The sequence below is a fragment of the Empidonax traillii genome, unplaced genomic scaffold (genome assembly GCF_003031625.1).
Source record: "Empidonax traillii isolate 1590-97213 ecotype Southwest subspecies unplaced genomic scaffold, ASM303162v1 scaffold20:size5563877, whole genome shotgun sequence".
NCBI classification, from domain to species: Eukaryota; Metazoa; Chordata; class Aves; order Passeriformes; family Tyrannidae; genus Empidonax; species Empidonax traillii.
Genome location: NW_020955213.1, coordinates 2,251,016 through 2,262,147, shown reverse-complemented (window position 1 = coordinate 2,262,147; position 11,132 = coordinate 2,251,016). Strand labels below are relative to the sequence as shown.

The 11,132-nt window shown below is 53.3% G+C and overlaps 1 protein-coding gene across 2 annotated transcripts; it reads left to right on the top strand.

Annotated features, from left to right (window-relative positions):
• The first annotated feature begins 1,506 nt into the window (after positions 1–1,506).
• Positions 1,507–10,632, top strand: ATP1B4 (ATPase Na+/K+ transporting family member beta 4). 2 transcript variants are annotated; one of them, XM_027898414.1, is made up of 9 exons: positions 1,507–1,614; positions 1,780–1,844; positions 3,772–3,934; positions 6,640–6,768; positions 7,633–7,737; positions 7,994–8,190; positions 8,522–8,578; positions 9,176–9,271; positions 10,186–10,632. In XM_027898414.1, the coding sequence occupies exons 2-9, from the start codon at positions 1,782–1,784 to the stop codon at positions 10,345–10,347; spliced, it is 972 nt and encodes a 323-aa protein (XP_027754215.1). In that variant the 5' UTR covers positions 1,507–1,614; positions 1,780–1,781; the 3' UTR covers positions 10,348–10,632. The 2 variants fall into 2 exon arrangements, with proteins under 2 accessions (XP_027754215.1, XP_027754224.1); XM_027898423.1 differs by lacking the exon at positions 1,507–1,614 and adding an exon at positions 1,618–1,683 and having other exon boundaries at positions 10,186–10,347.
• The last annotated feature ends 500 nt before the right edge of the window (positions 10,633–11,132 follow it).

The following is an 11,132-nucleotide window of genomic DNA, read 5'->3' as shown; positions in this document are numbered from 1 at the left end:
CTTAAAAAAAAAACAAAAACAAAAACAAACAAACAAACAAAAAAAAAAACCAGCACACCACACTTTAATTGGATAAGAGCCTAATGACCAGCTTCTCCCAGGAGAAAAGGGAAAGTGTACACTGACAACAGTGCAAGAGACAAGTTACAAATGCCCAGATCAATTAATGGCAAAGAACACATCACCTCCAGAGAACACAGCAGTTATTCACCTTGAATTAACTAGAGGAGCCCTGAGCTCACTGCCTGTGTCCCACTGGACAGAGGGGCTGGCACTGGTCCCCTCCTGATCAGTTTCCCCCACTCTGTGCCAGTGATGGAGGAGGCAAATCTCAGTTTCATCCTCCACTCTGTGCCAGCGCTGGGCTGAGCAGCAGCACAACTGCTGTGACAGGTGTGTGTGTGTGCCCCCCGGGGAGCTGCTGGTGCCCTACAATTGCCCAGGCCATGTTAAATCCCTGCATTCCATACCAACTCCTGAGCTTCAGGAAGGCAACTCTTGCCCCAGGGCTCCGGCCTGGCCAGGAGGTCCAGCTGTGAGCACAGCTGCCCGAGTGCCCTCCTGCCGTGGGCTGGCTGTGGGCAAGACCAGCATCGAGCCAGCCCTGCCTGCAGGCCCAGCAGGCATGTGCCAGCCCCGGCCAACTCGGCACAGACCAGGGCAGCTGCCAGACCTCTTTGTTTCCTGCTGTGCCCGTTTATTAGCGCAGCCGGTGAGTGGCTTTCGGCCATGCTCAGGAGAGGAGAGGGAGAACTGGTGCTTTGCCTGCTTGGACGGCACTGTGCAGCCCTGTGGGAGCCTGGGACAGATGTCTCTGTCCCTCCAGGCAGAGCCCCAGCCTAGGCAAGACAGTCTTTCCCCACTGTTGAGCAGGGCCTGGCTCTCTTGTGAAGGGAAAGGTCACCGGTCCCATTGGAATCGTGCCAGTGAATGAGCTGGTGGATGGTGCTAAGCTCCTGCTGGGACAGACATGTAAAATGAGCCCCACTGTTCCTTGAGAGCTGTGTGGGCACAACCAGGGACAGGGAGCCCCTGTGCCATCACACCGCTGGAGCTGTTCCAGGGGCAGGGCTCCAGCACGCAGCCCCTGGGCCCTAGTGCATCAGCTTGTGCCTGTAATTCACTGATGGGTGAAAAATCTGACACCCGCCAGTCCTGGTCTGCCAGATGCCACAGCAAGGTATCCCTCTGGATTTTTTCTGGTTGGCTGTGCTGAGCTCTTTAAGCCAGGTCGAGGAAGCAGATGCTGTGAACTCCTGTCTGCTGTCATTATTCGAAGGGGTAAATATAGACCTGCCCCTTGCACTGCAAAAGAGATTTTGTAAGCATTAACCATGGCCCACCGTGACTGACAAGCACACATTGACCGACATGTGGCCATAGGAAACCCTAGTGATTTGCTAATGTTTATTAACAGCTCCGTGGTCTCCTGGGGGTGAAGAGCTGGCTTCCCCATGTAGGGCACTGACTGGCAGTGATGGGGACTCAAACATGAGACAGGATGCAGTGAGGGGGCTGCAAAGGGCACCAGATGGGATCCTGTTGCGTTGAGCTCACCCCTCTTGGGAAAGCAAGTTATTTTTTGATCCACTCCTGAACGCTGAGCTTTGCAGGGTAGGAAGGGAAAGCAGCGTGGTTCCCCACAGACAGGCAGAGGTCTTGGCACAGCTGTGATTTTGGGGGGTGCTGTGGGGCTGTGGGTTTGTGCCTGTGGGTTCCTGAGAGCTGGGGCATGTGCTGCTGTGCTAACACTCATGTTTCTCTGTATTTCCCACCCAGGGATGGACAGGAACACCAGCACCAGAGGCAAGGAGGGCCAGTACAGGAGCCCCAGCCAGGAGGCAGTGAGTGTTTTGGGGGCTGCTGGCCACCCTCCGAGAGGCGAGTGGGAGCTGCTGCAAGGACCTGCTTCATGGCTGATAAATATAACTGCTATGCTTTAGGAAATGCTGCTTTGTTCCTTTAGCAAAGCACTTTGTACTGGGAGGGGAAAGGACAGTGGCAGGTCTGGCTAGTGGTGCTGGATGATAAGGGGGACTAGGAGGGATGGGGACACCTGGGCACGGTGACTCTCTGCACACCTGGATTTCAGCAGGAGGAATCCCCCACTGAGAGCTGACCTGGTCTGGGGTGAGGATAAGTGAAAGCCCCTGGCTACCCCCAGGACACCCACGACTGGCAGCACAGAGTGATCTCACCAAGGATGAACGCTAGCTTTGCTTCCCCAGCTGTCATGGCCCACAACAGCCCAGGGCTGTCCAGTGTTCCAACACATCCTGCCTGGCTGTGTCTCCTCCCTGACCCAGCACACGCCTGCCCCAGCTGCTGCCACTACTTCTGCACCTTGTCCAAGTGAAAGGGACTGCTCCAAGACCATCTCTGCCCTGGACTGCAAAGCTAAACCACCTGAGAGGTGTTCCATTCCAGACCTGACCCAGCTAACAGACATCTGCAAGGCAGCATGCTCATCCCATCCTGTCCGGCTGCCCCACACTCCTGTGTTTCCATCAGCCCGTACCATGTGTACCCTGTACCTCTGGCCATGCAGGAGCTCGGGAATGGCTCGGGAAGGGCTCCAGCCTGGGGCGCAGGACCTGGGCCAAGCACTGCCTTGGCTGTTCGGGCAGCTGCGGGCACCATGCCGGGAGCGGCGCTCTGACGCAGGCGGGCTAACAAAGGAGCCCCACTGGTGCTTTAGCCAGAGCTGATCAGGGCAGTCAGTGGGATGCTGATGGTTTACAGCCACCCTGGGTCTGACCAGGCTCCCCAAGGGACACATGCAGGCTTTGGAGTCAGTACTCTGCCCCCTTTCTCACTGTTTTGCAGTATTTGCGTATCTGCGGAAAATTTAATCCCCCTGCCCCCGATTCAAAGGTGTTTCCAAGCCAAGCTTTCTGCCAAGCTGTAGGCCACTTCCCGGCTCCCCCGGGGCAACCCACGGGGTGCAAATGTCTTATTTGTTAGTCCTGGCTCCAACAGATGCCTGCAGCCAGCAATGCTGCTGGTGCAGCCGTTGTGGATCCGCACTCGGAGCGGGCACAGCAGCCTAGGGAGCCCAGCCCTGCCCCGAGCTGAAAGCCAGATCAGCACCCTCTCCCACCTCGCTGCCAGCTTTTGGAGACACAGAACCTGCCCAGGTTCAAGGACGGCTGCTATGTCTCAAGTGACTCTTGGCCAGGCCCAGGTACAGAGAGGTTTGTGTTCCTCAGTTCTGGACAAACAAGTTTTCACCACTGAGGCAAAACACAAACTGTTGCAACCTGGGGAGATGCTTTTCCCTGGAACTCAGTGTAATTGAAATATAACAACAGAGGGATTTCTCCAAACACTAAACACTTCCTCCTGTGCCAAGAAAAACAAACTGGATGACCTCGTATGTGCTGCTGCCTGCTGTCATCTGTGGCAGCACAGAAAATGTGCACTTGAGCTCAGAGATGTTGCAGAAGCGTGGGAACAGTCCTGACCCTCCCAGATCACAGGTTTTCTTTGGTCATGTTCATGCAGGTGGAAAAAGATGAGTTTCTGTAAATGCCAGGACAAAGAGACAGTACCCAGTGTGATGGCAGTGACGTACATGTCATGGAAAAAACGGGTACTGGGTTCTAAGAGATCTTAAGTTGGAGCAGCCAAAACTGCCTCTCTTTAACTCAAGAGTGATGATGGGAAAATGGAAATTTGAAACATTTCCAGCTATTAAGTGCTTTTGCATTTATTTTTGTCCAATGAGATGTTCAGCTTGCCTGTGGGGGTTGTGTTTTGTAACTCTTCCAGGAAAATAAGCATGAGGAGAAGGTCCAGGATCCTGACAGAGGGAAGAACGAGACCAAAGCAGAGATGGGGAGCAAAACCTGGGCAGACCTGGCTGGGGAGATGAAGATATTCCTGTGGAACCCGGAGGAGAGAACATGCCTGGGGAGAACAGCCAAGAGCTGGGGTAGGTCCTTGCTCAAGACCCGCTTCTGGGGGTTGTTGCCTTTTCTGCTTCACAACAGATTCACTTACCTGTGCACATCCTTGATAGCTTGGACTGGCCACTCCTGTTCATTTTTTTAGTGTAAATGTTTCTAACCAGTGCAATAAAGAACTAGTGAGGAGGACAAGCAGAAAACCGTGGAAAAGTTACTCTTGGTCTGGATGTTAATGCTGACTGAGAGTGTGAAAGCAAAGATTTCAGGCTGCCCAGACTGAGTCCTAGAAAGAAATGTATAGCCTGAGCAAGCGTGGGGGCTGCAGGTCAGTGTGCTGCAGCCATGCACCCCTGCTGCTGCCTGTGTAAGTCAGGAGCCTGTGGGACGGTGGCTTTGGGGACATCAGGTTGGTAGGGGAAGGGTGCCCGAGCTGTAGGGCAGGTGTTTTGTGAAGGGTACCCACCACAGGGCTGAGCAGCCCTCCCTGCCTATGTGAGCCCTGGCTCCGGGGAGGGAAGGGCTGGTCCCCACTGTCACCCCACGGCTTCCTGGTGTGTGACATGGTGCCCACAGCAGAACCCATAAGTGATGTCAGAGCCAGTGGGCTGGCATGTGCCAGTAAGGGTTCTGAGTGCCTGTCTATTTTATCCACATCCATGTGGCCTTCAAAAATTACCTCTGAGGCTGGAGGTGCCTCAGGTGGTTAAGAGCAGCCTGTGGCTGTCGGGCGAGTTCTGCTGCAGGCTTGGTCCAAAACCAAGGTGCCACAGCACATGTGGTGCCATCCACCTTTCCAGCTCTGTTATGACAGCACACAGCTCCTGTGGCAGAGTGAAAATCCCAACCTGAGCCCAGAATCACTCGCACATCCACACCAGTGTAAGGCTGTGAACTCTCGGGGGCTGAGGCTCAGTGTTTGCAGCCTTGGCTGGCACTGGCACCACGCTGCAAGCCCTGCAGCCTGCCCGTGCCCCTGCCAAGAGCTCTGGGTCTCCTGCAGAGCTTGTGGGGACAGCCAGGAGGAACTAAGGAAGCTGCCCATCAGCACCAGAGGAGTCTGAAAACCTGCAAGCCTGAGTCAGGGTCAGATCTTGACATCCACATTTGCTCCCCTGTGCCCTTTGCTGGCCATGGAGGCAGCCCAGTTCTTCTGCCCTTTGCTGAATGGGAAGGTGCAGAATGAAGTGTGGGAGCAGTATGGGGGTGACAGTCCTTAGTGATGTGGGTTTGTGTTTCTGGAGGCTCTGACAGGTGCTGAGAAGATGCCTGTGAGAGAACTTGCTCAGTTTGGTGTGGATGTGACCCTGCCTGACTACTGCTGGCAGTTATTTATTTGCAGCCTCAGGGTGGGTGCAGCATCCTCCTGCACCATGGGATCATCATGTTCTGCCAGATGATCCCACTCCCCATGGACACACATGCCCTCAGTGCACACACAGTGCTCACGTGCCTGTACAGGGAGACAGGAGAGAGACATTGAAACGACGGTGAAAATCAAAATTTCTGTTAAAGGGAGAGCATTTGGAGGTGAATGAAGCTGAACTTTCCCACTTTCATCTCATGGGTGAGGAGGAGGAAATTTGCCCAGCCTGGGGCTGCTCCCCTGTGCTGCTCTGAAGGTGTTCCTCAGGGACTGGGGGCTCAGGGGACTTGCAGTGACAAAGTGCAGGGCCACAGGGTTATTACCAGAGGGTCCAGGCCCTGGGAAAGGCTGCACCCCCCCTCTCTGCCAGTGGCAATGCTTCCCACTGCACTGCAGGAAACATCAGAAAGGGGATGCTAATGGCAAGATGTTTCAACAAGCATCATCTTGGCACCCCAGCAGCAGCTCTCGCTCTGCCAGGCTGGGATAAAGGCCCCATCCAGCATCATCGTGGCAGGGCTGGACATTGTCCCTGCTGTGCCACCAGCAGCAGTGATGGTCCCCTGTACCTTGGCTCAGCCCGCAGCAGGACATGGCCCCACAGTTGTTCCCAGCACCGTGGCTGCGGCAGAAGCACGGCAGGAGTGCACATCTGTGTTCCCAGGGCTCCTCCCGAGCTGCCGGAACGTTTCTCCTGGGAAATGTTTGGGTTAGAGCTTCGCTTTGCTTTCTGAGCCGCTGGGTTTTATTCATAGGCCGTGGCCTCTTGAGACATCCTCAGCCATGAGCCTGGTCCAGAGGAAAAACAAACCCATTCCCTGAATGTCCTGGCCATGACACAGCCAGTGTGGTGCTGCAGCCCTGGAGTGTTCAGGTGCTGCTCACTCAGTCTCAGCACCAGGGTCCCTGCCGTGCCGGGGACAGGAGTCAGGAGCAACGCCCCACAGCCCCACCAGGAATTTGGAGGTGCTGAAGCCACTGGGTATCCTTGCATGTTACCATGCCAAGAGGGGATGGGAAGGGCACGAGGCAAGGTTGGATCTGTCTGTCAGAGAGAGCTGAGGCAGGTGGACACATAGACCTGGTCCTGACACAGCTCTGGGAAGGGCCCTGCAGCAAAAGGGGTACAGAGCCAAGTAGCAGCTGCCCCAGCCCCAGGGTTGGGCAGGGAGCTTGTCTGGCTGAGAGTCCTGCACCCAAAACCACCAGGGTCTGTGTGCAGGGGGTGTGTGTGCAAGCTCCCACCTCCACCGTGGACTCAGAGCTGTGGAGGACGCCGAGCTGAGCACGACTCTGCATCCCTGTGGGACACCTCCCACGGGATGTGCTCTGGTTGCATTAACAGCAACATGCCTCTGTCTTTTGCAGGCCTGATCTTACTGTTTTACTTTGTTTTCTACACGTGTCTGGCGGGAATGTTTGCCTTTTGCATGTACGTGATGCTGCTCACGCTGAGCCCCTACACGCCCAGGTTCCGGGACCGTGTGTCTCCACCGGGTACGTACCCCAGCCAGCCTGGCCCTGGGCACCTCTGAGGGCACTTGCCCAGCAATGTCCTACTGAAATGGCACGGCTGGGTCCTCAGACAAAGCCCTGCTGGAGCTGTGCGCTCCCACAGCCACCCTGCCCTCCATCACACAGGGTGTTCTCACCTACCTCGGGGCACTGACAGAGCTGCAGGTTCTCTGCAGAGGATCAGACATCTTAAATAGCCCCACGGGAAGCATTCGTCCGGATTATACTAATTGTTATTCTAATTATGCTATTTATTGTTATCATTATTCTCAAGGTAAAAGGCCAAGTTTAGTCATTTCATAGGTGATGCTGATTCATTTCAGCTGCTGCCTGTTTACACCTCATGTCTTCAAAATAAGATGCAAATCAAGAGTAGCTTTTAAGCATTAGTATTTGGGGGAGTTCTGGCAAGATAATGTTCAGAAAATCCTTTCCTGTGTCACACACAGCATTTTCCCTGTGTTTTTGTGTTGGTGGGGAACACAAGGCCCTCTCACCTTGACCCCTGTATGGAGCCAGCCACACAGCTGGCAACATGGAGAACGCCTCAGCCACTCTGTGCAACCTCAAGCCCACCACTTACCCACAGCACTGCTGAGGCCCTCCATATCTCCCACGTTTCCTGTTATATTTTGTCATGTTTATGGTGTTCTCTGGGGGTGAAATGGAGGTGAGGGATCAGTAGGTTGAGGAGAGAGTTGATTTGTGCACTGGTGCTGCGACTCTCATGGCTGTGCCCGGCCCCAAGCCCAGTCACAGAGCAACCAGCCCCTGCAACACACCCCCCAAGCCTGTGGCCAGTCCACCCACATTTGCTCTATCAGGGTTCTTCTCCTTCTGCTTCAGGAGTGATGATCAGGCCATACTTGAATGGGTTCACCATTGCCTTCAACGTCTCTCAGCCCAACACGTGGCAGCCCTATGTGGACAACATGCACCACTTCCTAGCAGGTAAGCTCTTCATCACCCCAGGAATCACGGTGAGTTGTTTCCATCCATGCATACATGGGTGCAGGGGTCTCCTCCTCGGCATCTCATGACCCCCATTTGGAAAGGGGAGGCTCAAAAGGTCATGGGGGCTCCTGTGGGAGGGAGCTTTGCCTTTCTGGGTGGGACTTTCTAACGCCCTTGACGTGTGGATGTACTCTGAGAGTGTGGGTCTGTGCAGGTCTCAGGAAATGTTAACAAGTCTCTTGGTCCCCACCAGCTTATGATGACAAAGTTCAAGAAGAGAAGAACATCGAGTGTGTCTCGGGACAGTACTTCATCCAAGGGGGTGATGACAGTGAGGAGAAGAAGGCCTGTCAGTTCAAGCGCTCGCTGCTGCAGAACTGCTCCGGCATCGAGGACCCAACGTTTGGGTACTCCAAAGGCCAGCCCTGCATCCTGCTGAAGATGAACCGGGTACAGAGGAAGCCATTCATCTCAATTCTTTCCTTCGGTGCATCCCAGTGTGATAAAGACCATGCAGGGACTGGAACTCTTTCACTTCCCAAGCCAAGGGAAAAAGGGAACTAAAATCCCCAAACCTGCTGGCTCATACCCACTAGAAAACATAAAAAAGAAACACTACAAAACTTGCTTGATTTGATTTGCTTGGAGGGTCTTGTGCCATGCCCTTCTTTGGGAGGTTTTGGGGGTACATTCCAGACCCCAGGCAATTTACAGTGGGAATTTCATAGAACTGAGTTGGTACTGCGTTTCCTACAAGCATGGATGGTTTTTGTTTTTGCAGATCATAGGCTACCGCCCTGGTGCTGGGGTCCCTGTGAGCGTGGACTGCAAAGTGCAGGTAATGCTTTCCTTCGTGCTGGGCACTGTGGTGGGTACAAGGCCAAATGCCTCCCTCTGATGGACCCCACCACCATCTGTCTTTCTTTTAGCCCCAAACACTCACAGGACCCAGTGCTGCCCATGTGTCTGGGTGCAAGTGGGGGTCAGTCTGCTGAGAGCAGCAGAGGCCACTGGTTTCCTGCTTCCCACCTTGGCCATCACCCTCTGAGCGCTGCTGAGGCTCCTGTCAGCCTGATTGGCAGCACTCTGCTCAGCTCCTGTGGGCAGACCTGCTGGGCTGGGTGCTGGGGTGCCAGCTAGAGACTGGAGTTGGGGGGAACGTGCAGGAACTGCTCACATCCATCTTCAGCCTCTCCTCAGCACCCTCAGTCCTGGGGGGCTCCCTGCAAGCCAACTGCAATAAGGGGAAGGGAAGGGTTCCCACTGCCCAGACAGCTGCTGGATCATACCCTAGAAATCAACAGGCAGCAAACACAGACCCTGTGGGCTGGTGGGACACATCCATAGTAAAGCTCCTTCCCCTTGCTCTGCAGGGAGCTGTATTTTGTGTCCCATGTCCTGTGTGTGCGTGTCCTTGTTCTTTTTCTGATCACAGAAAGGCAATGAGAGCCATCTCAGGTCCGTGGACTTCTACCCTGGGAACGGGACGTTTGACCTCATGTATTATCCCTACTACGGCAAGTTCACTCATGTAAGTAACGGCTCTGGCATCTCTGCTTTGCCTCTTCGAGGAGGAGAGGGCAGCAGCTGCTGCACAGAGTACAGATGTGCTCCCTGGCTATTTTGGGCAGATGCAGGCAGGAGGGAGGCCACGGGCACTGGGATTACAGTGCTCTATTTCTGACAAACCACAGGAAATCCTTGGGGACTCCTGTTCCCCTTTGCTAGCAATGGGAATGATTACATTTATCAGCTGGAGACTAAGACTGGCATTGCTAACTCCCAGAGAAGGTCTCAACACCAGCATTTTCCCAGGATATTAGGAAAGTCAGGGGTTAGGTGACATAAGAGGAAAAGGATGGGGCATCTGACAAAGCTATGGCAAAACAGCTTTCAGGCTGGATGGCTCCAAACAGAGCAGTCCAGCATCAGCAGCTATTTCTGAACATGCTGGCCAGCACTGCTCTGGGCTGTGCAGTGCTGGGAGGGAACACACCACCACAACAAAACCTGAAATGGAAGATGAGGCAGGCACTAGACTCCTATTGTCATACTGCTGCCAGCTGAGGGTGAGTAACAGCCCCAGACACCGTGTCTGCATGTCCTTGGAGCACACAGATCCATGGAACACCACGGATCTCTTATTACAAGCCACAGGCTGGTTTTTAGAACAGCAAAAATTATTTGAGAGTCCCATTGTCTGGTGTTGTCCTGGGTAATCAGCCCAAGAGGCAACTATGAAACTCCAACACGATCCCATCCCTCTGAGGCACAGGCACAGAAAGGCTCAACTTCATCACCCCAAGGGACCATGACAGACATCAAGGAAATGCTCTCAGATCCCTGGGAACTGTGAACCAATTACTAATGGTTTTACTGATCATGAAAGCCCAGCCTGCCTTTCTGCTCCCTCAAAAATCACACTTAAACCTCCCTGCTTTTCAGGTCAACTACACATCCCCACTGGTGGCCATGCACTTTACAGACGTGGAGAAGAATCACTTGGTCCCCATTCAGTGCAGTCTGAATGGCAAAGGGATTATCAACGACCTTAACAGCGACCGTTTCCTGGGCCGAATCATCTTCACACTCAGCATCGGGAAGTAGCCACTGCCAACACCAGGCACTTAGGTTAAGTCAATTAGAGCCTTTTTCCTTTTTAAAGCATCAAGCCAGCATTTTTTCAGCTAGGAAAAACAGGCACATGGAGATTATTGTTAATTTATTTCTTGTTCATAGTTAGGAAACAAATGAAAAGCAACGGAGCATGGATCCACGTTTTTCATCACCTGATGTAAATCATTATTAGTAAAAATTGAGTTATCTCCTGGGCAGAGAACCTGCAAAAGCATTTCAGTTCTGATTCAAAAAAACTCCAGTATCCGAAAGCTACTTTCATAAGGTCTTTTACGAGTGACCCCTGTGGAATGCATTTTTCCATAGTTTTATGTGCATTTCTCAGGCAAAAGCTAACACATGGGTAGTTTATTAGCACTATTATTGTTAAAATAATAAACAGCAAAAAATCTGGATTATGCCTGCAATAACTGAGTTAAAAACCAAAAATGGCAGTTCTCAAAATGCCTTCCAGGATCTTCGGCACCAGAAGGATCTTGACTGCAGCATTTTACACAGCTTGTTCAGCACACCCAAGGTGTTGAGCAAGGGCCACATAGAAAATCATTTGCCCTTGAACCTTTCCAGCTGTTCCTTTCTGATGTGGGAAGATTAATGCATTTGTCCCTCCCTCCTCCTCACTCCAGTACTCCTCTCTGCCCCAGGAATCCTCATCAAGTCTCTCAGGCAGGGCCAAGCGAAAGGAGCTCTCTTGTCATGGTTCACAGCTTGGCAGTGCCTCATTCCTTGTCCTGATCAGGCACAGGAGTGCCCAG